The sequence below is a fragment of the Calonectris borealis genome, chromosome 25 (assembly GCF_964195595.1).
Source record: "Calonectris borealis chromosome 25, bCalBor7.hap1.2, whole genome shotgun sequence".
NCBI lineage: Eukaryota > Metazoa > Chordata > Aves > Procellariiformes > Procellariidae > Calonectris > Calonectris borealis.
In genome coordinates, this window is record NC_134336.1 from 5,119,951 (window position 1) to 5,142,596 (window position 22,646).

Here is a 22,646-nt window from a genome sequence, read left to right on the forward strand (position 1 = left end):
GCAGCGAGTTCCCTGGGGGAACAAGTTGCGATGACAAATGACACCCCAAAACCTCCCACAGCCTTTTAAGCCCGGCAGCTGCTAAGGCTGCACCGGCATTTGCTGTACTGAGCACCCCAAGAGCACCCGGTGCATGGCCCCCCAAGAGCACCCGGTGCATGGCATACCAGCCCACAGTGGGTGCCAGGAGCTCCCCAAGAGCACCCAGTGCATGGCATGGCAGCCTGCGGTGGGTGCCAGGAGCCCCCCAAGAGCACCCGGTGCATGGCATGGCAGCCCGCAGTGGGTGCCAGGAGCCCCCCAAGAGCACCCGGTGCATGGCATGGCAGCCCACGGTGGGTGCCAGGAGCCCCCCAAGAGCACCCGGTGCATGGCATGCCAGCCCACGGTGGGTGCCAGGAGCCCCCCAAGAGCACCCGGTGCATGGCATGGCAGCCCGCGGTGGGTGCCAGGAGCCCCCCAAGACCACCCGGTGCATGGCATGCCAGCCCATGGTGGGTGCCAGGAGCCCCCCAAGAGCACCCGGTGCATGGCATGCCAGCCCACGGTGGGTGCCAGGAGCCCCCCAAGAGCACCCGGTGCATGGCATGGCAGCCCGCAGTGGGTGCCAGGAGCCCCCCAAGAGCACCCGGTGCATGGCATAGCAGCCCGCAGTGGGTGCCAGGAGCCCCCCAAGCACCGGCAGAACTGGCAGCAGCGGGGTGGCACCACGGCAGGGATGCTGTCCCCAGGCTCGAGTGGCACAGGTGGTTGGGATGGGTGGGTGACGGCAAGTATGCCACCCTCGCTTGTCCCTGCTCCACCACCCAACAGGGGTGGCCGGAGGGTGAGCACCCCGCTCCCCGCTGGATCCATCCCGGCACGCAGGGAGGGTGCCCACGCCCCAGCCTGGCCCCATGGGATGGGTGAAGGCAACGCCGGGGAGCACAGGAAAGCCAGGGCAGCCTGGCTGCCCGAAACTCAACCTGGTGCACCCACCCACCCACCCAGCACCCCCAAAACAGCGCTCTGCCCCGCGACACCTCCCCAAAGCCCAGGGTCACATCCCTGACGGGCACCGGCAAGTCATGGAGACCCCGGTGCCCAGGATGGGGACTGCCCCCCCACACGCACCCGGGCGCTTACAAAACCGATGGCTTTATTAGAAACCAGAGAGAGAGAACATTTTAAAAAAAAAAAAAAAAAAAAAGGCTGTTTTTTGAGATGAAACATTTGACGCACAAACGAGAAAGGGGAGAGGGTAAATTGGGGGGGGGGATGGGGGGCAGGTGGCTCCCGAGGGATGCCAGCACGGGGGGACATTGGTCCCAGTAAAAGCTGCAAAATCCCCCCGGGGGGACCCCCAGGGCTGGGGCGGTGATCCAGCACCCACCCCAGACGAGGGACACGGGGCAGGGGCTCTGTGGGGCCACCTGAACCCCCCCCAAATCAGGGAATGGCATTTCACTACCAGTTTTGGGGAGGCTTTGAAGCATCCCCAAGCCCCACCAGCCCAGGCAGCTCCCAGAGCCTGGGGGGGGGGGGGGCCAGGGCCAGAGACCCTCGAGCCCCCCCAGACGAGGTCCCTAAAACCCCTTTCCTCTTCCCTGCCCATCCCAAATGCTTCACAGTTGGGGTAGAGGAGAAAATAGGGGGTACCCGCCTGCTCCCCAGCCCCGCTCCCCCCAGGCTGGGGGGGGGGGGGTGTGTCCATGGCCCCCCAGCAGAGGAGGGTGGGGGGCACCAAGCACAGCCCCCCCCATCCCCAAGGCCTTGCAGACAGGGGAGAAGAAAGCCCCGGGGATGGGCAGAGCCCACGGGTGGGATGGGGGTGCAGCAGGGACGGGGGACACCAAGGGCTCAGCCCACCACTGTAGTGAGCACGTCCGTTCTCTGCCGTACCCACAGCCCTTCAGCTCCCTGCAGCCGTCGTCCATGGACGGTATTCCCAAGGGGGGGGGGGTCTCCGAGCCCCCTTGGGGGGCAGTGTCCACACCAGGGTCCTGGGCACGTGTCCCTCGTGGCCCGGCTCTGCCTAGACCCAGGGGCTGGGGCTGCGCCCGAGCCCTCGCCGGGCGGTGGGGAGGTGCCTCAGGTCCTGGCCGAGGGGACAGGGACAAAAGGGGCCACCGCCACCCAGTCAGTCTTGTAAGAGGTGGACGAAGCTGGCTGGGAAGACACCGGTGCGGGAGCCATCGCCCTCGATGAAGCCAACCTGGGGGTGCAGAGAGGGGGGGTCAGGGAGTGCCATTTTGGGTGGGGGTGAAGCTTTGGGGATGATATCCCGATTCCCAGAGGGATTTAGAGAGGCAAAGCCGTGGTGACACGTCAGCGGGAGCCTCCCCGGCCCTCCTCCGTGCACAGATGGGGCAGGGGGCACCCATCCATGCCCCCCATGAACACCCAGCCTCCTCCAGAAGAGAAGTGGGGGGTGTAAGGGACCAGGGTTGAGACCCCAGCACCCGTCGGCGCCACGCTGACACTCACCCAGCTCTGCTCGTCCTCCTCCCGCGTCACCACGATCACCTCTCCCTTGGAGAAGGTCAGCTCCCGCGCTTTGTCCCCCTTGCAGTCAGCCACCGCCTTCACCCGCTTCTGCTTCCCCTTGGCCTGCAGAGGGGTGGGCGAAGGGGTGACAGACCCCCCCCAAGGCGGGGTGCAGGGATGTGACACCCCTGATCCCTCCATCCCCAGGATAAGGGGAACTGGGATGCTTGGGGATGCAGAAGGTGACACCTCCCCCCATTGCAGCCCCTCCGAGACCCCCCCCGAGTTGTGGCACCTACCGGAGCAAATCTCCTGGGCATGGGCACGGGGGGCACCTTGCTCAGCGCAGGGTCCTCGGGGCCACCGGGGCTCTGGGGGGACACGGCCGACCCCGCTTTGCCCCCCACGCCGCTGATGCGCCGGTACGAGCGGGTGCTCTCTGAGCTGGGGACAGTGGGGACAGCGTCACCCCCTCTCTGCTGGTGCCTTCCGTCCCCGTCCCCCTTCCCCATCTCAGTGGGGTCAGCGCTCCCCGATGGGACCCAAAGGACAGGGGTCCCACCCACAGCCCCCTGGATGCTGATGGAGAAGGGTCCCAGCACCCATCCTCCCTCAAACAAGCCCATCCCACCACAATTCCCAAAAAGAGAGAAAAAAATATATTTGATAACTTGTAGGGGTCCCGGTCTTGGTGTCACCCCCAAATAATCTGCATCACCTTCTCCAGGGACAACCCAGCACCCCCGCCGCTGCCCTTGTCCCCTCCTGCGTCCCAGGGCCAGCATCAACTCCCTTGGGGACTCCAGGTCAGGGTGGGGACCCCTTTACCCCACACCCCCCAGGGACAATTTGGGGGTCCCCATGCTTGGGGGGGGACCCAGCAGGGGTTGAAGCTGACCCACCAGCACCATGCAATGACCCCCACCCACCCAGTGCACCCCCAGGGTGGGGGGGGTGGGGGGGTGTCCCTACCCAAACTTGACAGGGGGGATATCGGGGGCCGTGCTGCCCGGCGGGGGCTGCCCAGGCGGGGGGCTCAGCTCCGGCCCCCGCCGGGTGCCGCTGCTCTCCGTCTCCGAGCGGGTCTCCCAGTACGCTGCCCGCCGGCTCTCGGTGGGGCTGCGGGTGCTGGGGGCCGGGGGACCGGCGGTGCCATCCAGGGTGCCCGCGCTGCCAGCGGAGGGGAGGCTGCGCGGTGCCGGAGCCTCCGCCGGCCCCGGGAAGTGCGGCTCCGACGCCTGCCGGGGAAGCTCGGGGCGCTCTGGGTGGGGGGGGACACACGATGAGGACAATAAACCTGATGTCTGGGTGAAGGGACAGCCACATCATGGGTGACACCCCGACTCACCGGTGGGGCTGTGGCCGGGTTTGGGGCGGGAGCCGCCCCGCGTGGGGTTTTTGAGGGGCAGCGGCGGGGGGATCTCCTCGCTGTGGGCCCGGCGGGGCGCGGGACGCGAGGGCACCAGGATGCTCTCGTAGGTCTTGTTGGTGATGTCCATCCCCATGCAGCTCCAGCGGGTCTGGGGGCAGGCGGGGGGGGGGCTGGCGGCCAGCGGCGACGTACCCTTGAAGGAACGCTGGAGGGGGCTCACCTGGGGGCAGAGACCCGGCTCCAGGGCTGCCCCGCTGCCACCAGGCCCCCCCCCAGGGTCTGCACCCCCTCCCCAGCCCCCTTGCTGGGGGTATGGGGTGTCCCCCCCGCACCCAGGTACCTTCTCCTCCAGCTCGTCCTCGCTGTCGTAGGGGAACTCCTGGGGGGGCTCCCAGTCGTAGTCGACGTGGATCTGCAGGGAGAGCTTCCCCGCCTGCGCCTGCTCCAGCTGCCGGATGGAGCCGGTCAGAGGGGTCTCAGCATGGGGGGGACAGGTCCCAGGAGCCCCCCACTTCCATGACAGCTCCCCCCCCCCCCAGGTTTCAGTCCCCTCTCCCCAGCCTGAGCATCCCCCCCCCATCCCACCTACCAGCTCTTCACACTCGACGTGCTTGAGCCTCCTGGCCACGTCCAAAGCCGTCTCGCCCGCCGCGTTCACTGCCCGAGGGATGAAAGGGACCGGATCCAGGTTACAGCCTCGCTGCTCCGCTCCCGCTGCAGAGCCCCAAGCAAAAGGCCCCCCCCCCCCAAAAAACCCTCCTTCCCGGCCCCGTACCCGCGGTGAAGGTGGCTTTGCCCTTCAGGAGCAGCTTGAGGCAGTTGGGCCGGTTGTAGAGCGCGCCGTAGTGCAAAGCCGTGTTCCCGTCCTGCGTCACCCGGTCCAGCGTCCCCCTGGGCAAAGCCACCAGCGAGAAATTCAAGGCTCAAGAGGACACGAGCATCGGTCCCGCGGGGGAGCGGGCAGGGGACACCGCGAGCACCTGGGGACGCACCCGTTCTGGATGATGAAGTCCACCAGAGGAAGGGACGATCTGTCGGCGTGGCGTACGGCCACGTGCAGCGCCAGCTCGCCCGGGTCCTGCCACGAGATGGAGGGGAGAGGAGAGCTAGACCTAAGGATGCTTCATCTCCCCCAAGATGGAGGGAGAGGAGAGCTGGACCTAAGGATGCTTCATCTCCCACGGGATGGAGGGAGAGGAGAGCTGGGCCTGAGGATGCTTCATCTCCCCCAAGATGGAGGGGAGAGGAGAGCTGGACCTGAGGATGCTTCATCTCCCCCGAGATGGAGGGAGAGGAGAGCTGGACCTGAGGATGCTTCATCTCCCCCGAGATGGAGGGAGAGGAGAGCTGGACCTAAGGATGCTTCATCTCCCACAGGATGGAGGGAGAGGAGAGCTGGACCTGAGGATGCCCATCTCCCACGGGATGGAGAAGAGAGCTGGACCTGAGGATGCCCATCTTCCCAAGGGCACATCTCCACCCAACGGCCGGGAAAACCCTGAGCATGGGCACCCAGAGGGGGACAATCCATTTATGCGGCCAGGCAGCGGGAGCGGGGCGGCGGCGCGGGGCTCACCTGGCCCTCGGGGCTGACCAGGGGTTTGGCCAGGTCGTGCCCCTCGGCGAAGGCCTGGAGCAGGGCCAGGAGGTCGCGGGCACGAATGGCTTCCCAGAGGCGGTGGGGGTCGTCGCGGCTGCTTTTCTGCACGTAGCGTCGCTCCATGTACTTGGCCACGATGTACTCCTTGCGGGCAGCCCTGCGGGAGGGCCGGCGTGGCATCAGATGGGCACGGAGACCAGACCCCCTCCGTCCCCCCCCGCAGCCGGAGGCACCCTGGGCTCCTGCCTCCTCCTGAAGCCTTGGGATCAGGAGGAAAATTCCAAAAAAGGTGCAGATCCCCACCAAAATCCAGGTGACGACACAAGAATCCCCCCTCTCCCATCCCCGGGCTGTTTCAGAGCCGATGGCAGTGGCACGGGGACAAGAACACACCCCGCACCGTGCACTCCTCCTCCTCCTCCTCCTCCTCCTCCTCCCAGCCCACCCCGAGCCCCCCGGCCAGCGGCCGACTCACATATCGCTGCCGGCCGAGGGCTTGGGGCAGTCCTGGGCGGGCAGCGTGGCCTCCATGATCTCGTTAAAGCGGGTGTTCCCGACGCTGACGGCCAGCTGCGGCGAGAGAGGGACGGGGGGGAGACGAGCCCCTCGTGCTGCGCTCGCCCTGCCCCAGCCGGATCCCCATCCCCACCCCAGAGGCAGATGGAAGGAATCCACTGGATCCACCCAGGATCTTCCCCCGGGGGTGATGCTCTTTCATGGCAGGGAAAGTCTGTTTTAAAAGGGAGCAAATCCCGGGGGGCTCTTGGCATCCCCCCCTTAGCAAGCGGCTTTGCAGAACCGCCCCCCGCCCCACGACTTGCCCAAGACCTCCGCGCTGGGGGCTGCAACCTGCCGCTGGGGAAACTGAGGCAGGTTTGCGAGCACTGGAGCAAACTGGGTGCAGATGGGATGGAAGAAGAGGGCTGAACTCTGCGTCCCAGGAGCTTTGGGAGCCGCAGGAGGTGATTCCCGGTGGCTGCAGAAGGTGATTCCCAGAGATCTCCGGGCTCGGGGGGCAGCTTACCAGCAACTCGGAGGTGCTGAGGACATCCAGGGTGAGGGACTGGATGCGGGAATAATGCACACCCAGCTCCCGATGGATACCGGAGCACTCGATGCACGTCAGGATGCCCAAGTTGGTGGAGAGCCACGTAGGGTCTGCGGGAAGAGCGGCGCGGGGCTCAGCATCACCATCCAGCCCCACGGGATGCTGCAACCCCCTCCCCGGGTACCCGACCCACACCCGGGGAAGTGGGGGGCGAAGGGGGGAGACGCCAAGCCCTGACCTACCCGGGGCCCCGCAGTCACAACACTGCTTGTTTCCCGGCATGTTCTTCACCTCGCTGATGACCAGCTTGGTGAGCTCCTGCACGCCGCCGTCCGCCCCGCCGCCCGCCGCCGCCCCGCCGCCGTTGGGTTCCCCCTTGAAGGCGTTGCTCAGGGCTTCGTCCTTGCTGTTCTGCAGCACCGAGACCCACCTGGGTAGGGGGGGGAGCCCCGGTCAAGAGGAGGAAGAAGAGGAGGAGGAGGAAGGAGCAGGATCCAGCACCGCAAAGAGTGGGGACGGGCTGCGGCACTTACACAACGCACTCCTGCTCGTCCTCCGCTTGGAAGTGATACGTCCTGTTGTCTGCAGGGATGGGGAGAGGGGGGAGAAGGTGAAGTGAGGGGTTGAAGGGGCTGAAACTACTCCGAAGGGGCTGCTTTAAAATAAAATAAAATCACTGCACGTCACTCAACCATCACCCAAGCCCTGTCACGACCTCTTTTTGTCTTGAGCTCGCTAGATCTCCTGGGAGAGGTCGGTCCTTCCTCTGTAGAGGCAGCCAGGAAGATGCCCAGAGCCGGATTAAAGGGGCAAAGGGTGTCCAGGTGCCGTGGCAGGGCCAACCGGCCGTTGGGAAAACCCATTTGGGATGCTCTCCTCCAAAAAGGGAGTTCCCAGCTGCAGCTCGGCCACCTCCGGGTCAAACACACCCACCCCAGCCGTGGCATCCCACTCCGGTCACTCACGCGTCACCAGGTCGAAGCATTTCTTCTCCTCGGCGTGGGGCCGCACTTGGCAGGTGAGGAGGTTCAGCTTGACGGGGGGACGGTTTATCTGCAGGGGGTGAGGACAAGAGGAGGGTTGAAGGACCGGGAAGGGGTGGGATGCGCATCACCAAGGGCGTGCTTCCGATGGCAACTCCGCTGGGACAACCACCATCTCCAGATGGTCCCTCTTGGGATAACCAGGGGAGTCGGACCCTCTGCCACCCTTTGCAGGAGAAGAGGGCCCCTTTGCAGGAGAAGAGGGCCCCTTTGCAGGAGAAGAGGGCTCGGGGACGTCCCCGAGCCGTGTCCTCTGTCCCCGCTGCAGTTCTCAACCTCCACCGCCAGGGGGCAGCATCCCACTCCAAAGCACCCCGCTCCCGTTGGCCTTGTCTGGAACCTCAACGCCCATCTTGCTGCCCCAGCCAAACCCAGCGTCCCCTCCCATTGACACCTATCAGACATGGGGGACCCCATTTAGTACCTCCAGTCCCAGTTTTTAAGCCCAGTTGAGGCAAAACTAAACCTGAAATCCAACGGACGTCAAAGCTCAAAGGGTGACCTCAAGGGCGAGGGCCGCAGCCCCCCCGCTGCTCCTCACCGTGCTGTGGGAGATGGTCAGACAGCCGTACTTCACGCCGCACTTCCTCTTCTGCCACACTTTGCGGATCCTGAGGAGGAGGAAGAGGAGGAATGAGGACGCGTTGCACAACCCAGATCGCCCACATCCATCCGCTTCCCAAACCACCCACGGCAGCCCTCGGCAGAGGCCTGATGGCTTTCTGGACGTGGGGTTGTGCTTCCTGTAACTCACAGAGCACAACAGGTCCCGCTGAGCGGGCTGGCCACGGGCCAGGCGGGCCAACAGCATCACGGATCTTGTAGTCCCAGTTCAGCAAAACACACAACCACCCATTCAAAACCTGGTGCCCATCACCCAGAGGTCCACTGAGAAGGTGAAGACCTCCTCTTTGGGGCTCAGAGGATCTCATTTTTCACCCTAGAAGATCCCACCAGGATCCCTTCTCCCTCCACGCCCAAGAAACAAGGAATTTCTTCCTCTCCCATCAGCCGCACAGCTCACAGCTCTTCACAGTGAACTCGGCACTGGGCGGCTGTTCCTGGAGACCCACATCCACGGACACCAGCCGCTGTGCATAGCCAGCCACCCAGGAGAGCATCACAGGAGAAGCACCCTGGGCATCAGAGCCTTACTGGGGGCCTTCACATAAGAAATGGGCCAATGACACCAAACCATGGCGGGGGAAGGTCCCTTGCACCACCTCTAAACCTCCTCCTTCCCCAGCCGCAGTTGGAGACCCACCAACCCCCTGACCACCAGCTCTCAGGTCTCCTCCAGCCTGGGGAAAAATCCCATTCTCCAAGCGTTGATGGATGCTTAAGACCCAGATGGGACCAATTGCACCTGAAGACCTAACAGCAACCAAAAACCTCACCCAAACAGTTCCACCTCGGGATGTCCCAGCTCTGGGACCTCCCATCAGCATGGTGCTCTCCCAGCCCACAGCAACACTGGGATGGAGCCAGGAGCTCTCTGGGCAAACACCACTCATCCTCACCCATCGCTTTTCTTGTACAGAAATCCCGACTTCTCCGTCCCATACTGCTTGTTCCCTTGGTGCTGGTGGATGCTGTACCCGCTGCCAGAGTTCTTCCTGCTCAGGTTTTCCTGAGCTCACCCGAGAAAAAAAAAAAAAAAAAGCATTTAAAAAGCAAAGTGAGAGGTGCAGAGGTGGCTGCCACCCCCAAGTGATCTCGTCCTTATGTGGGTGCAGCGTCCATCAGGATGCCAGAGACCCCCGTCCCCTCCCAGCCTCCGAGCATCTCCCAGGTCTCCTGCTCTGCTCCCACAGATGCTCCCTTTGGTCCCCAGCTCCCCTTTCCCTGCTGCTCCCCATCCCCAAAGCTAACCCCGGGACACTCACCCCTCCTTAGCACCCAGCACCCTCCTGACCCTCCTTCCCGGCTCTCTCGTGCCCATCCCAGGGTCTCACCTCCTTGCTCTCCAGCTGCAGGATGCTGCGGAGGGAATCGCGGGTCTGCGTGAGCTGCTTCACCTCCTCCTCTTGCGCTTGGTGGAGCTGGAAAGGGAGGCAGCTGCCCTCACTGCTGCGCTGAATGCGGGCGTTCTCAGGGGCTGGCACGGGGGGGGGGGTGGCATCTTGGGGGACACGTCCGAGCGATGTTGGATGGCAGGCCGGGGGACTTACCGCGTGGAGGGACACAGCGAGCTTCTCAATGAAGGGGTAGAGGTTCTGGGCAGCCTTCCAGCCGTCTTGGAAGAAACTGGGCATTTATTTAATGGGATTAAGATGCAGATGGGGAGGATGGAGAAAAAAAAAAAAAAGAGATTTTTTTTTTAGAGAAAACGTGGCAGGAGACCATAGCAACCCCCCTGGGAAGCTGCTCTTGCTTTGAGGTTCCCCTGCTACTGGGACCTGGAGAGATCCCACCAAAGGTCAAGCCCAGCCCATGGGGTCTGGATACCCCAAATATTTGGGGTGTTTGGGATGCAGGATTGGCCTCTTGTTCGATGCAAACTCATCTCATTGGGGACCAGCCCTGCTGGAAGCCAGATCCTGGGGGTCTCTGGGTCATGGCCCTAGTCGAGGTCATGTTCTTAGCCAACGTGACTGCCCCCTCCTTGCCTCAGTTTCCCCACTCGGGAGCCAGAGGAGATGACATGACACCCACACACTGCTACTCCAGCCTCATTGAGCAACGGGATGTTAATCCTTGCTCCAAACACCCTCGTTATGAGCCCTACAGCTAACGGCGGAGCCGCTCGGCTGAACTCATCCCTGGAAATCTATCCAGAAACCAAATCATCGGATATATCCTGAGCCAAGCCCCTTCCCCCCAGCCCCCACAGACACGTTTACAGCTCCTCAAGCCAACAAAGCACGTTTCAACTCCCCGGATGCAACCAGAGAGCGACGGGCTCTGCCCAACACCTTCACCAAGAGCTTTATAGAGCTGGGATGGGAGAAGGTGCCCCCAGACCCTTGTGGGACCTCCCAGGGGCGATGACCGACCCCGGGGATGGACCCCCTCGCCCCAGGCAGGACCTACTTGTGCTGAGCGTGGAAAAACTTGATGAGGCTCTGCAAGAAATCTGGTCCCTGCTTCATCTGAGACTCGCTGGCTTTCAGCAGGTACTGGAGGAGGAGAAGACACCCGGTTAGGTGACGGAGACGAGGACCGGCTGAAAATATCCCAGAGGAAAGAGCAAGAGCCTGCCCAGCCCTCGCCTCCCTTCCCCGTGCGGGGAGGAGGGTTAAAACGCTGGCTGGGTTTCAAGAAGTCGACTCACGACGTTGGATTTGAAGGCAGCTCGCTGGGGACCACCCTCAGAAAACCTGGCTCTGGAAGTCCTCCAAGCCCTGAAAAGTTCAAGGACCGAGGCAGGCCCCCGGGGTTTCCAGCCGAGCATGCTTCTCCCGCTGTTCATTACTTCTGGAGTTAATAAATAACCAAAAGCCAAGGCAGCTCGCGAAGAGGGGGGAAGGAAAAAAAAAAAAAATAAAAAAAAAAATAGCCCGAATGTTTTTTAAGACCCCTTTGCTCTCAAAAAATCCATTTTCAAGCGGCGAGCGCCTGCGGCACAGCAGCCCTGGAGGTCTGCAATCCTCGCGGAGGTGTCCCGCGGGACGGGGAATTTCAGCTTGAGACATCAAACCCATCCATCAGCTGCAGGCAGAAAAGACCCAGAGCCTTGCTCATCCCGAGCCAAATAACGGGGCGGGGGGGGGGAAGAGATCTCCCCCCTGCGAGCTCCTCTCCGGGCCGGCGCAGCTGCTGGAGGATGGTTTCGAGCGGGAGGCGAGGGGAGGGGAAGGCAGCCCTGAGCTCCGGGGGCTTTTCATGGTGGGATAGAGCCCCCAGGATGGAGCCTTCCTGGGCACTCTTGGGCACCCCTGCCCAGCGAGGGGTCACCTGGACCGGGGCGGGGGTGTTAAATTGCTCCGTGCGAGCTGGAGATGCAAAGCCAACGTGGCATCCAAGCCGGAGCCCTGGGGTGCCCGGCATCGTCTGCACCCCCTGAACAAAATCCCAGCTGGAAAAGGCCACGTGTGCCCGGCTCCCGTGGGACTTCCCTGCCCTGCCACCCATTGCCCCGGGGTGACGGTGGCAGGGGAAAGTCCCGGCCGGCGCTGGCTGAGACCCACGTGCAAAGGGACCCCAGCACCGCCTGGGTCCGGGTCCTGCATCCATCCACCCCACGGCCCCTGGGGGTGTGAGATGGCCCCCGATGGGGAGATGCAACCACCCCACACCTCACCCCCTGGGCTGAAATCAGATCATGCCCCCACCCCAGGAAGCAGCAAACACCATCCTCCATGCAACACACATCCCAGCCCTGGCCGACCCCCGAGAAAAACTGTCCTGTCCCCCCATTTTCAGGCAGGCTTCCCCGAGAAAGCAGCAGCTCTCGTGCACGCCGGTGCGCACGTGCGCCCACTCGCATGCACGCAGCCGCTCCCCGGCCGAGCCGCAGCTCCCGCGTTTCCATGTGCTGTTATTTATTTCACAGTGGTGCTATTCAAGGGGGTGACTCATCTGGCCGGGTCCCAGCTCCCCGGCCCCGTGCCCAGCTCCGGCGGGCGCAGTTCTCCTCCCCGCAGCCCCTGCCCTTTGCTGGGGAGGGGGCATGGGGCTGCCCGGGGTTCCAATGCTGCTGCCTGGCCCTTGGGGACGTGGGAGACACCTGGGAGAAGCCACTGGGGACTTGTCCCCTGCTCTGGGTCACTCTCCAGAGGTTTATGGGGTTGCTGGGATGTCTGGAGCTAGGACACCCGGGTGCCCTCCTCGCTGCGGGGTCCGACATTGGGTCTCCATCCTTCAACCTCTTCCCATCTCACCTCCTGAGCACGGACCCCCGGGATCGTCGGGGATCTGGGGCCGTTTGTGAGCCCCCCCTAACCAAAACCCAGAGCAGTTTTGAGAACAGGGCAAACCCACAAAGCCAACCTCGGGGATGTTATCTAAAAAGCTCACTTTTCACCCCAAACGCCAGCCTCTGGCTTTGCACAGGAGGGGTAGGAGCAGGGCTGGGAGGATGCGGGTGCAACCCCCGGGCGCCTCACTGCAGGGTAACCCATGGGTGCCATTCGAAACCGCATCCCGCAGGGACCCCAAGTTGGGAATGGAGGGGATCCCTGAGCCGGGACCACGCAGGGACACGATGGGATGGGGACAGCCGAGGGTCCCACACTGCACCCACGCGGAGCTGCTTCGGCGGTAGGGACGGGGACAGGCTCCGACATCCCCACGCAGCGCTGAGCAGAGCGGTCCCCTGTGTCCCCCGGGGCCCAACGGTCCCCGTGTCCCCCCCCGGCACAGCCCCTACCTCGCACATGTGGAGCTGGAAGAGCCGCCGCTCCTTCTGCATGTCCTCGGCCACCTCCGCCGCAGACGGCTCGGCCTGGATGACCCCCGCCAAGCGGGCTCGTTCCTTCTCCTTCTCCATCTTCCCTCTGCGGGATGGGACAGCGGGTTGGGGACAACCCTGCTCCGAGGGGTGTCCCATGGGGTGGGCTACGGTGGGGACGGGATCAGGAGAAACATCTCCAGCCCCTCTAGCTGGGAAAGGCTGGACCGGAGCCCACCCGATGGCAAACTGGCATCGATCAGCGCCCGGCTGCAGCCCTGGGACAAAACATCTTTGTGCGGAGCGGGATTAGATGGATTTTGCCGGAGGCAGCAGGTTCCTTACACTTTGGTCTCATAATCCTTCCAGGCCTTTTCGATCTGCTTCTTGGAGTCCTGCGGCAAAAGGAGAGAGGGGATGGCAGCTGTCAGGGAAGGTGAAAGACCCGGGGGCACCGAAGCAGCATCCCGCGGCCGAGAGCTTTGCTTTGCATCGCTGCGCCTTGCCCTGCTCCTCGGGGACAAGGGACATCCCCACCGGGTCTTCACCCCTTGCTCCAGTCCCTTCCAGCCCTCGCTGCTGCCCTCCAGCCTTGGGATTTGCTCTTTCCTTCTCCTGGCCATGGGCACAAGCTGAGTCGCTAACGGGGGGTCTTGCTGCAATATGTCCCCAAAATGGGTGACCTTGCAGCCTCAGAGACTCGGGGACAGTGCCGGAGGGGACTCACCAGGCGGCCGTCCTTCAGCTGCCCCTTCAGCAGGCTGTCCAGGGGGAAGGAGACGATGTTATTCAGGTTTTGCACCTGCAAAGGGTAGAGATGGGGTTACCCCAGGAGGGTCCCCACTTCAGGGCAGGTCGAGGAGCCGGAGCCTCAAGTCCTTCCCAGCGCTGGGGTTCCCCCCGCCGCCCCCCCCAGGCTCCATCGCTGCCCCGTGAAGGGTTAAAGAGGCTGGAATCGGGGCCGGATCCAGGCACGGGGCAGGCTGGGGCTTGTCGGAGCTGGCTGCAAGATGTCTGACGCGGGGCCCTTCCCACAAACCACATCAGCGCCACGGCTGCCAAAACCAAAGCTGTCCCCCTCCCCGCCCCATCGCCACCCCTGTCCCTGTCCCCCCACGGCACCCGGTGATGCCACCAGCCCCTCCATGGCCCCCCCCTCCCCGCCGATGTCAAAGGGGCTTCCCAAAATGTCCCCCTTTTTGGGGGTTTGGGGACAGCAATGCGGCCACCGCCGTCCCCACCAGCACCGTGCAGGGGTCCGTGGTGGGGACACAGGAGCCTGCTCCGGTCCCGGCATCCCCCCATGTGCCCCGTGGGGCAGCACCCCATTTTAGGGCTGTGAGAGCAGCACCCACGCGGGACCCCCCCACTGCACCCAGATTTCTTTTAAAGGCTCCCAGGGGTTTTGGTCCCCGGCAGCACCCACAAAGAAACCCAGCTCCGGGGCATGGGACCAGCCCCCAACGAGGGGGGACAGGGCACCCCCCTTCCGATAGCTCCGGGGTGACAGGACACCCCGCTTCCGACAGCTCTGGGGGGACTCCGGGAGTGGAAACCTGGCTTTTCGGATCGAGGGTCCCAGCACGTACCCCCTGCTCCGGGGAGAGCCGGGGGAACATGGCAGCGGCTGTTCCCCCACCGGCAGCACGTGGGGCGGGAGGTGGGGGACCGGCGCTGCCCTCGCCCGGGAACCGGTCCGACTCCTCCGCCGGGACGTTCCCGCAGAGCCCCCCCCCCCCCGGCGCACGGGGGTCCGGCCAGGCTGGGACAGCGGGGAAGGGGAGGAGCGGGGAGGCCCAGACTGGGGTAACTGGGAGAGGAAAACGCCGAAATCTGAGATTCTTGCTGGGGGAAGGGCAGCAGAAATAAATCTCCTCCTTAAGCAGAGCCGGGGCCAAAAACACCCTTTGGGGGGGGGTCGAAAAGGACTGGAGAGGGGACCAGCGGCACGGGACCCCCAGGGCTTTGCTGCTGGGCATGCACGGACCCCGCTCCCGCCGGGAACCGACTTCTCCACCGGAGCCATTCCCGTGGTGGGGAAGGTGCTGCCGGCTCGGCTCGTAGCTGCCTCTGCCTGCCTGCCTGCTTCCCGCGCGGCCGCGGCTCCCCAAGGCCCCGCTGCGCTCGGCGTGGCTTTGATTTACTTCTTGGCAAGCGAGATCAGAGATGCAATTGATGTGAAGGAAAAAAAAAAAAAATAGAAAGGGGAAAAAAAAAAAAAGAAAATAGCAGTCCCAACCGCCCATTGAGTCCCAGCGTCGGCGTCCCCGGGCGGAGCTGGGAATGAACTGTAAATCCAGTAAGGAGGAGTATGGGATGGTCTGGGAGCACCAGGAGCGTGTCCCCCAGCACGGGATGGGAACTGGGGATTGCCAGTCATGGAGGAGGGCGGCTAAATTGGGAGGAGGGGGGCTGCACCGGGTGGGTTTTCCCAAATCCAGATGGATCCTGGAGATTTTCCCCCACTTGGCAATAGCTGGATGCAGAGAACAGCCTGAGGTTGCACCGGAGATGCCGTGAACCCCATGATCCCCCCCTTGGGTGGTTAAAGCCTCCCCCCCGATCTCAGCAGCGTGCTGGGGGGACGTGGGGCGGCTCACCAGGTTCTTGAAGAGCGCGGTGACCTCGCGGGTGAAGACGGCCAGGTTGAGGAAGCCGGTGGAGAGCTCGTGGTTGTTCTGGGAGAGGTGGTTGTTGCCGAAGTTCTCCAGGGCTTCGCTGTACTGCTCCTCGTTCTCCACGTGGGCTGCGCGGGGAGACACCGGTGAGGGACACGGGGTGGCCCTGCAGCACCCCGTCCCTGGGAGATGGCCACATCATGAGGTCCCACCAGCACCCACCGCCCATCTCCCCATCCCTCCGAGGCAGAGCTGGGCTGATCCTCCTGCAGGACAGCTTGTGGTTTGCCCTAAACAACCTCCCTAAGGTTCTCCATTTCCCTTTTTACCCCTTTTTAAGCCAGTTTTGGGCACCCTATCATGTTGCCAGGCTGGCCAGCACCCAACTATCTGGCTGCATCACGTCCCCATGGATAGACGTGACCAGCGTTGGTGGAGGGACCATCACAGACCCCCCCAGCCCGGGGATGCCCATCAGCTCTCGAAGCACAACTCACTGAGCCCGGAGACGTGAATGGCTTTCACATATTTCCTGATCCTCTGGAGTACGGCTTGGTCCCCATCCAAGCTCTGCGAAAGCGAAGAAAGAAAACAAACCCAGCTCGTTAGCCCCGCCGAGCGCCGCCGCCGCTCCCCCCCCAGCCCAGCTGGCCCTCGGCACGGCTCTGCCATGCAGATGTGCGGGGCAGCGGCCAAGCTCCCGGGGCTTGGGAGAGGAGCCGGAGGCATCCCGGGGACACCGGAGCCGCAGCGTCCAGCCGGTCCCCTGCCAGGCCTGCGGTCCCCATGGCTTTTGCTGCCAGGCAGGGCTTTGGCTGCCCCGGGAGAGACGGATTCGAGCAAGAGGGTAGCAGGGGGTGAGCGGCCAGCACGCCCAGCGCCTCTTTGGATCCGAGCAGCTTCCAGCAACCATGGAAAATGCCTCCCTGGCTCTCGCAGGGGCTGTTTCAACCAAGGAGGGGATGAAGCATCACGTAGCACAAATACACCAGTCCGTCCTCGCCATCCCAGCACGCGTCCCCACGGCTCGGGGCCAGGCACGGCGGGAGAGACCTGCGAGGGTGCCCAGCTCCCCGCAGGGGTCCACAGCAGAGCCGAAAACAGGACCCACCTCCTACCGATGTCCAACAGGGACCTAAATCACATAAATCCCGCAACTGGGAACACAGCTTTCCACAACCCCCCCAGCTCGTGCAGGGTCTTGGCGGTGGCCCCCGGCACCACGGACCTCTCCGCAGCCCCCACCGGCTGCATCCTGCGCTCGCTCAGAGCGCTCCCCATCCCCAGCCTGATCCCCCCATCCTCGCTCCATCCCTCCCTACCCCAGCAGCCCCCATTTGCCCCCACCAAGCACCAGGACAAACTCAACCCCAACGTCAACCCAACGCCAACCCAACGCCAACCCAACGCCAACCCAACGCCAACCCGCCCGCGGCGCTGCCCGCAGAGCGTCGTAGCTGAACGCAAGCTGTCAGGAAAGGGTTAAGGGCGGCTTGGCTGCAGGTACCAGAGGCATGATAACAGGCTGGAAATATTTAGAGGGCGTGAACGGCAAGAAGGGCGAGGGATGAAACCGCGGAGGAATTACAATAAAGAGGCTCTCTCTCTCGCTCGCGCTCTCGCCGAAGGTTTTCGGGCTGATGTCAAGGCCGATTTCCTGACAGCGGGGTCAAGCCTGGCTTCGGCGCCGCTCTCCGAGGCCCTCCTCGTTGGATGGGATGCTGCGGACGAGCTTTGGCCAGGATGAGCCGGCTGGGAGGGGACTGGGACCGAGGCGGGAGCCAAACCCCCCGCCCCGAGGGGTCTTGCAATGCAGCTACAATGGGGAGGATGTTGGGGTGCCCCAAAGCCCCCCATGTCCCCTCTCTGCTCCAAATCTGGGTGCCCCAGGCTCTCCAGAGCCGCGGGCTGGGGCAGAGGCATCCCCTGCCGCAGGGGGATGCCAGGGCTGGACGCCTGGATGCCCCAGGCTCACAAAGATGGCGTTGCCTCGGGAAGGGGAAACTGAGGCAGCATGAGATGCTCTGGATGCATCACTGTGCAAGTGGGGGAAGAAGCTGCTCTGAGTGCCAGGGACGGGGCAGCGCACCCCAGTGCCAGAGCATCCCAGTGCCAGCTCACGGCCGCAGGAAGCTGAACACAGGGACCAGAGACAATCTGGGGACGGTCACGGGGGCTTTCGGGAAGGGGTCCATGAGCCGACCGGTGGGGATGGGGCAGGCAGAGCCGAGCACCGGGGTGGTAAATGCAGAGGAAATCACCGCACGGTGCTGCTCCGGCTGCGGGCATCGCTGGCATCCCCGATGTACTGGGCCGGCTGCCAGGGACAGCCCTCCGGAGCGGGGACAGCAATGTCTGGAGCCCCCCACAGCACCCATCACCCCCCGGCCCCATCTCGGGGGAAGCTGAGGACGTCGGCACAGCTGGGGACGGGAGCACGAGGGATTCCCCATAGGGATGGAGGAAGGGACAGATCCGCACCTGCACCGCAGCCACCCGCAGCCTGGGGACCCCGAGCAGCCACCGCCACCCCCCACCCAGCCCCGGCAGGATGCTCAATGGGGGCCATTCTTCTGCCTCCCACCCCCGCCGCTGGCTCGTGCCGCCCGGGGAAGGAGCCGCCGTGGGTGCCAGGGGCCGGGGCGGCGGCGCTGCCGGGCCGGGAGCAGGATGCGGCGCTACCCTGGGTGCAAAGGGCAGCGCGTGGCAGGGGCAGGGTATTATTTACACGGTGACGGGGTGAGCTGAGAGCCCGGCTGCCAGCTCTGCCACTGAACGTGCCAGCAGCCTCTGCCATGTCACCCTGCCCCGGCCCGGAGGCGCCCAGTCCTGTGTGACATGTACGCAGCACCCAGCCCCAACCACCAAGGGCTGGATCCGACCTTCCAGCCCACTCCAGAGACCTTGGGTTTGGCCTCTGCAGCAGCCCCAAGGACCCCAAGGTCGCACAAGCCCCCTGGGAGGGGAGAGCCCTCTTTAATCCCAAGAGGGAAACTGAGGCACGGAGCAGCTCCGGCCAACACCAGTATGTTTCCTCGATGGTGAGCACCAGCCTCCGGCCCTCGCCCTGCTCACCCATGTCGCTCCTGTCCCCCCGATTTGGGACTGGCTCCCAGGTGGGTGCATGCAGCCGTGCCTCGAAGGCAGCAGCACCCTGTTTTGGGGACCTGGTGGGACACGGCCACCCCTTCCCACCCAGCAGCCGCTGCAGCAAGACCGGGGAACCCTCGCTCCCTCCTGCTCGCCAAGCCTCCAGCCGGGATCTGGGGTGGTGACGGGGAAGACCAAGGCTCGGTTTGGTCGCAGAGAGTCTCTCCCGCTCCCCAAAGCCGCCGGTGTTTATTTCCCTCGCCTGACGCTATCGCCCCATCGGGGCTCAGAGGGCGGCGCGGGGCTGGGGCTTGTTTGCTTGGATTTCCCTCTTCCCCTCGCGCTGGAGCACGGGGATGCCGAAGGTCTGGCAGCGGTTCAGGCCCTACGAGGGTTCCCCGCAGCCTCCGGTGGGATGGGGGGGGGTTCAGGCCTGTGCCCCCCCCATGGCACGCACAACGACGGTCACAACTCCCAGCTCTCAGCCACGCTCGCTGGAGCTTTACTAAGCAAATCCTGCGGAGACCCCCGCCGTTCCTGGGGGACGCCTCTCCCCCCATCCCCGTCCCCCTTAACCGCAGCCTCTCCGAGCAGCCAAACGAAATTCCTGCTGCTTCCTCCTGGCTGGGGCTGCCTCCCCCTTCCCAGCGGAGAGGAAGATCCATGGCAGCGGCCAGCACGTGCTGGCTGGGACCGGGATGCTCCATGGTGTTGTCCCTAGATTTCCAGCCTGGGGACACCCGTCCCGCTGTCCCTGGGGATCCCGGCAGCCCCGGCACCCGGGGCCCCGCGCTCCCCACCAGCCCTGGCTCCCCTTCAAAGCCATTCCTTCGCTAAGAGGAGTTGGCAAAAGCCATGGGACCAGCTGGAAAACGCCTTTATTCCAGGCGGGAGAAGGGGGACGAAGGCATCCCACCACCTCCGCCCTTCCCACAAACACTGCTGGGGATTTTGGGGGGAGGCTAAAAATACTCCCCTGACTTTAATAGTGGGGGGGGGACCCCCAGGGACACCACACCACATCAGGGCTGGCTCCAGCCTAGGAACTCGATAGTGGCCGGAGCCGGGGGCTGATGCTCCGCCTGGCCCGGGGAGGGGGGGGATGCCCTGGCCCCGGGGAGGGGGGGATGCCCTGGCCCCGGGGGGCACCTGGAGCTGGAGACAAAACCTTTAAAGGAGAGTTTTGCCCATTTCTGCAGGCCTTGGCCCCGAAAAGAAGTGCATGGTGGGGCTGCTCGGAGGATGCAAAGGGCCACCCTGGCCCGAGGGTCCCAAAGCACCCGCTTAGGGTGACGCCAGCGCAAGCCAGGCCGTGCCGGCCTCCCCCCGGGGGTTTCGGGGTGAAGGTGGGGGGGACCCCATTAAATAGAAGCCCAAGGAAGGGAGGTGCCCCCCGGGGGTGGGCATTGGGTGCTGGACCAATACCTGTGGGTGCCAGGGGCTGCCCCAGCGCGGGGGGTGTTCCCAGGCAGCCCGACACCCCCCCCCCCCGGCCCCGCTCACCTCCTCCAGAGCCCCCACCGCCCCCCGGCACTTCTGCATCTTGGAGGCGAAGGCGGCGGCGGCCGGGGAGCTGAGGTCCTCGCCGGTCACGGCCAGGAACTCGGCCACGCTGAGCTGCTCGGGCATGGTGCGGGCGGCGCCGGCGGGCGCACCGGGAGCGCGCGGGGGGCGCACCGGGAAAGCACCGGGGGCGCGCGGGGGGCGCACCGGGAAAGCACCGGGAGCGCGCGGGGGGCGCACCGGGAGCGCACCGGGAGCTCCCCGGGGGTGCCGGCGAGGCCCGGCTCAGCGCCCCGGGGGTGCCGGCGAGGCCCGGCTCAGCGCCCCATGCCCAGCCCCGGGAGCTCCGCGCCGCACCGGGGAGTTTCTCTCTCCGCCCGCCCGCCCGCTCCCTCCCCGCCGCCATCACGTGGGCGGCCGCGCCCGCCCGCCCGTTAAAGGCGAAGCGCCCCGGTGCCCCCCCCAACCCCCCCGACCCCCACTCCGGTCCCCCGATGACCCCCACCCCGGACAGGGGAGCTGGGGGGTGCAGGGTCCCGGGGTGCGGCGGCGAGCGGAAGGGAAAACCCCCGGGGTGTGGCTGCATCCGCACCCGCAGCCTCACCCCGGCACCCCAGCACCCACCTCACCCCAGCACCCACCTCACCCCGGCACCCCAGCACCCACCTCACCCCAGCACCCACCTCGCACTGGCACCCCAGCACCCGCCTCACCCCGGCACCCCAGCACCCACCTCACCCCAGCACCCACCTCGCACTGGCACCCCAGCACCCACCTCACCCCGGCACCCCAGCACCCACCTCACCCCAGCATCCCAGCACCCACCTCGCACTGGCACCCCAGCACCCACCTCACCCCAGCACCCACCTCACCCCAGCATCCCAGCACCCACCTCACCCTGGCACCCCAGCACCCACCTCACCCTGGCACCCCAGCACCCACCTCACCCCAGCACCCACCTCGCACTGGCACCCCAGCACCCACCTCACCCCGGCACCCCAGCACCCACCTCACCCCAGCATCCCAGCACCCACCTCGCACTGGCACCCCAGCACCCACCTCACCCCAGCACCCACCTCGCACTGGCACCCCAGCACCCACCTCACCCCAGCATCCCAGCACCCACCTCACCCTGGCACCCCAGCACCCACCTCACCCCAGCACCCACCTCGCACTGGCACCCCAGTACCCACCTCACCCCGGCACCCCAGCACCCACCTCACCCCAGCATCCCAGCACCCACCTCGCACTGGCACCCCAGCACCCACCTCGCCTAGGGAGAAGCTGGCGAGCACCCAGCGATGGGTGACCACGCACTGGGCGAAAGGACAGCACCGTTCCATCCTGGCACGATGGGAGATGGAGGGGAGATGGGGAGGCCAGGAGTGAGGTCTCACCCGAAGCCCAACTTGGGCACACAAGTAGCGCATGGATGGCTTGGGATTAAACCCAGTCCCCCTGAAGCACTGGTTTAACTGGAGGCCTGCCCACCCTGACCTTCCTCGGACCCAGAGGGGGCAATCCCTCTTTCGGCAGGGACCGATTCCCGGAGCCCTGAGCTCTTCACAGGGGGCTCATCGTCCCGCCGGAGGGGACCTCTGCAGCCACCCGTCCCCTCGCCTCGTCCCAGCCCTCGCAGGTCCAAGGAGCTGGATTTTGGTGTCCCATTCCCTGGTTATTTGCTCTTCCCGGAGGACGGGGAAGCCCGGACAGCCTGCAGGCAGGCGCTGAGGCCGGGCACATGCCGAGTGCATCCCACCATGGGGGCAAACTGGAAAGAAGGGGACAAAAAGCCTCAGCCGTTCTCTGTGGGGCTGGTTTGCCATGAGAAAGGACAACATGGGTGCGAGGTTGCTTTGCAGACCCCCCAGGTCCCCGCACCAAGCACCCCTCACCCAGGGTAGATTGGGGGGTGACAAACCCCCATCCCCTTTACTGGGCCTGGAGTGGGGCTCAGTAGAACTCAGGTTTGTGCCTAACCAGACAGAGCCGGTCCAAGTCCTGCTCTAATCTGGTGTTACTGGGGTGCTGGGGGGGACAGAGGTGCGGAAAGAGCCGTTGCAGGCCATAGGGTGAACGGTTGCACTTTAAAGATTCAGCCCTTCAAGCAGAGGTGCCCACGGTTTGGCTTTGGGGTGCAGCCCCCGCTTGGGGGGGGCCCAGCAATCACCGAGGTCCCGGGACATCTCCCTCAGCAGGGCTCTGGCAGACACAGGGTTAAGAGGCTGCAGCCCAGGCAGGACGGGAACAGGAGGAATTTGGGGGTTCCCGATGGGTAAAAGCCCCCCAGCAGACAGGCACCTCCGGACCCTCCTTTGGGGGACGCGGCGGGGGGGGTCACTGGCCTCAGCAGAGCAGCCATAGGGGCAGCTCAGGGCAGAGGCTTACAGCAGCCTGGGCCGGGCTTGAACCCCCCCCAAACCCTGCAGCCCCCCCCGGACAGGGCCGAGACGCCCCCCCGACACCCCGCTTCTCCCCGGTATACCGCGGGGTCCCTCCAGGCGCGGGGCTGGGGACAGCCCCTTTGCTAGGGTGGCCCTGCCACCTCCTGGCCGGCCTGGGGACTGCGCGGGG

At 65.0% G+C, this 22,646-nt stretch overlaps 1 protein-coding gene across 1 annotated transcript; it reads right to left on the bottom strand.

Moving 5' to 3' along the window:
- Positions 1-1,120: 1,120 nt before the first annotated feature.
- On the bottom strand, positions 1,121-20,198 carry ASAP3 (ArfGAP with SH3 domain, ankyrin repeat and PH domain 3). The gene is made up of 26 exons (XM_075173587.1): positions 20,073-20,198; positions 15,977-16,049; positions 15,462-15,607; positions 13,589-13,663; positions 13,207-13,256; positions 12,841-12,967; positions 10,563-10,648; positions 9,701-9,776; positions 9,485-9,571; positions 9,050-9,159; positions 8,071-8,140; positions 7,452-7,539; positions 7,020-7,068; positions 6,729-6,916; positions 6,463-6,596; positions 5,914-6,008; positions 5,415-5,595; positions 4,831-4,916; positions 4,614-4,729; positions 4,428-4,495; positions 4,179-4,286; positions 3,815-4,058; positions 3,439-3,727; positions 2,766-2,910; positions 2,467-2,589; positions 1,121-2,194 (listed from the first exon to the last, which is right to left on the bottom strand). The coding sequence occupies exons 1-26, from the start codon at positions 20,196-20,198 to the stop codon at positions 2,120-2,122; spliced, it is 3,015 nt and encodes a 1,004-aa protein (XP_075029688.1). The 3' UTR covers positions 1,121-2,119.
- Between the last annotated feature and the right edge of the window lie 2,448 nt (positions 20,199-22,646).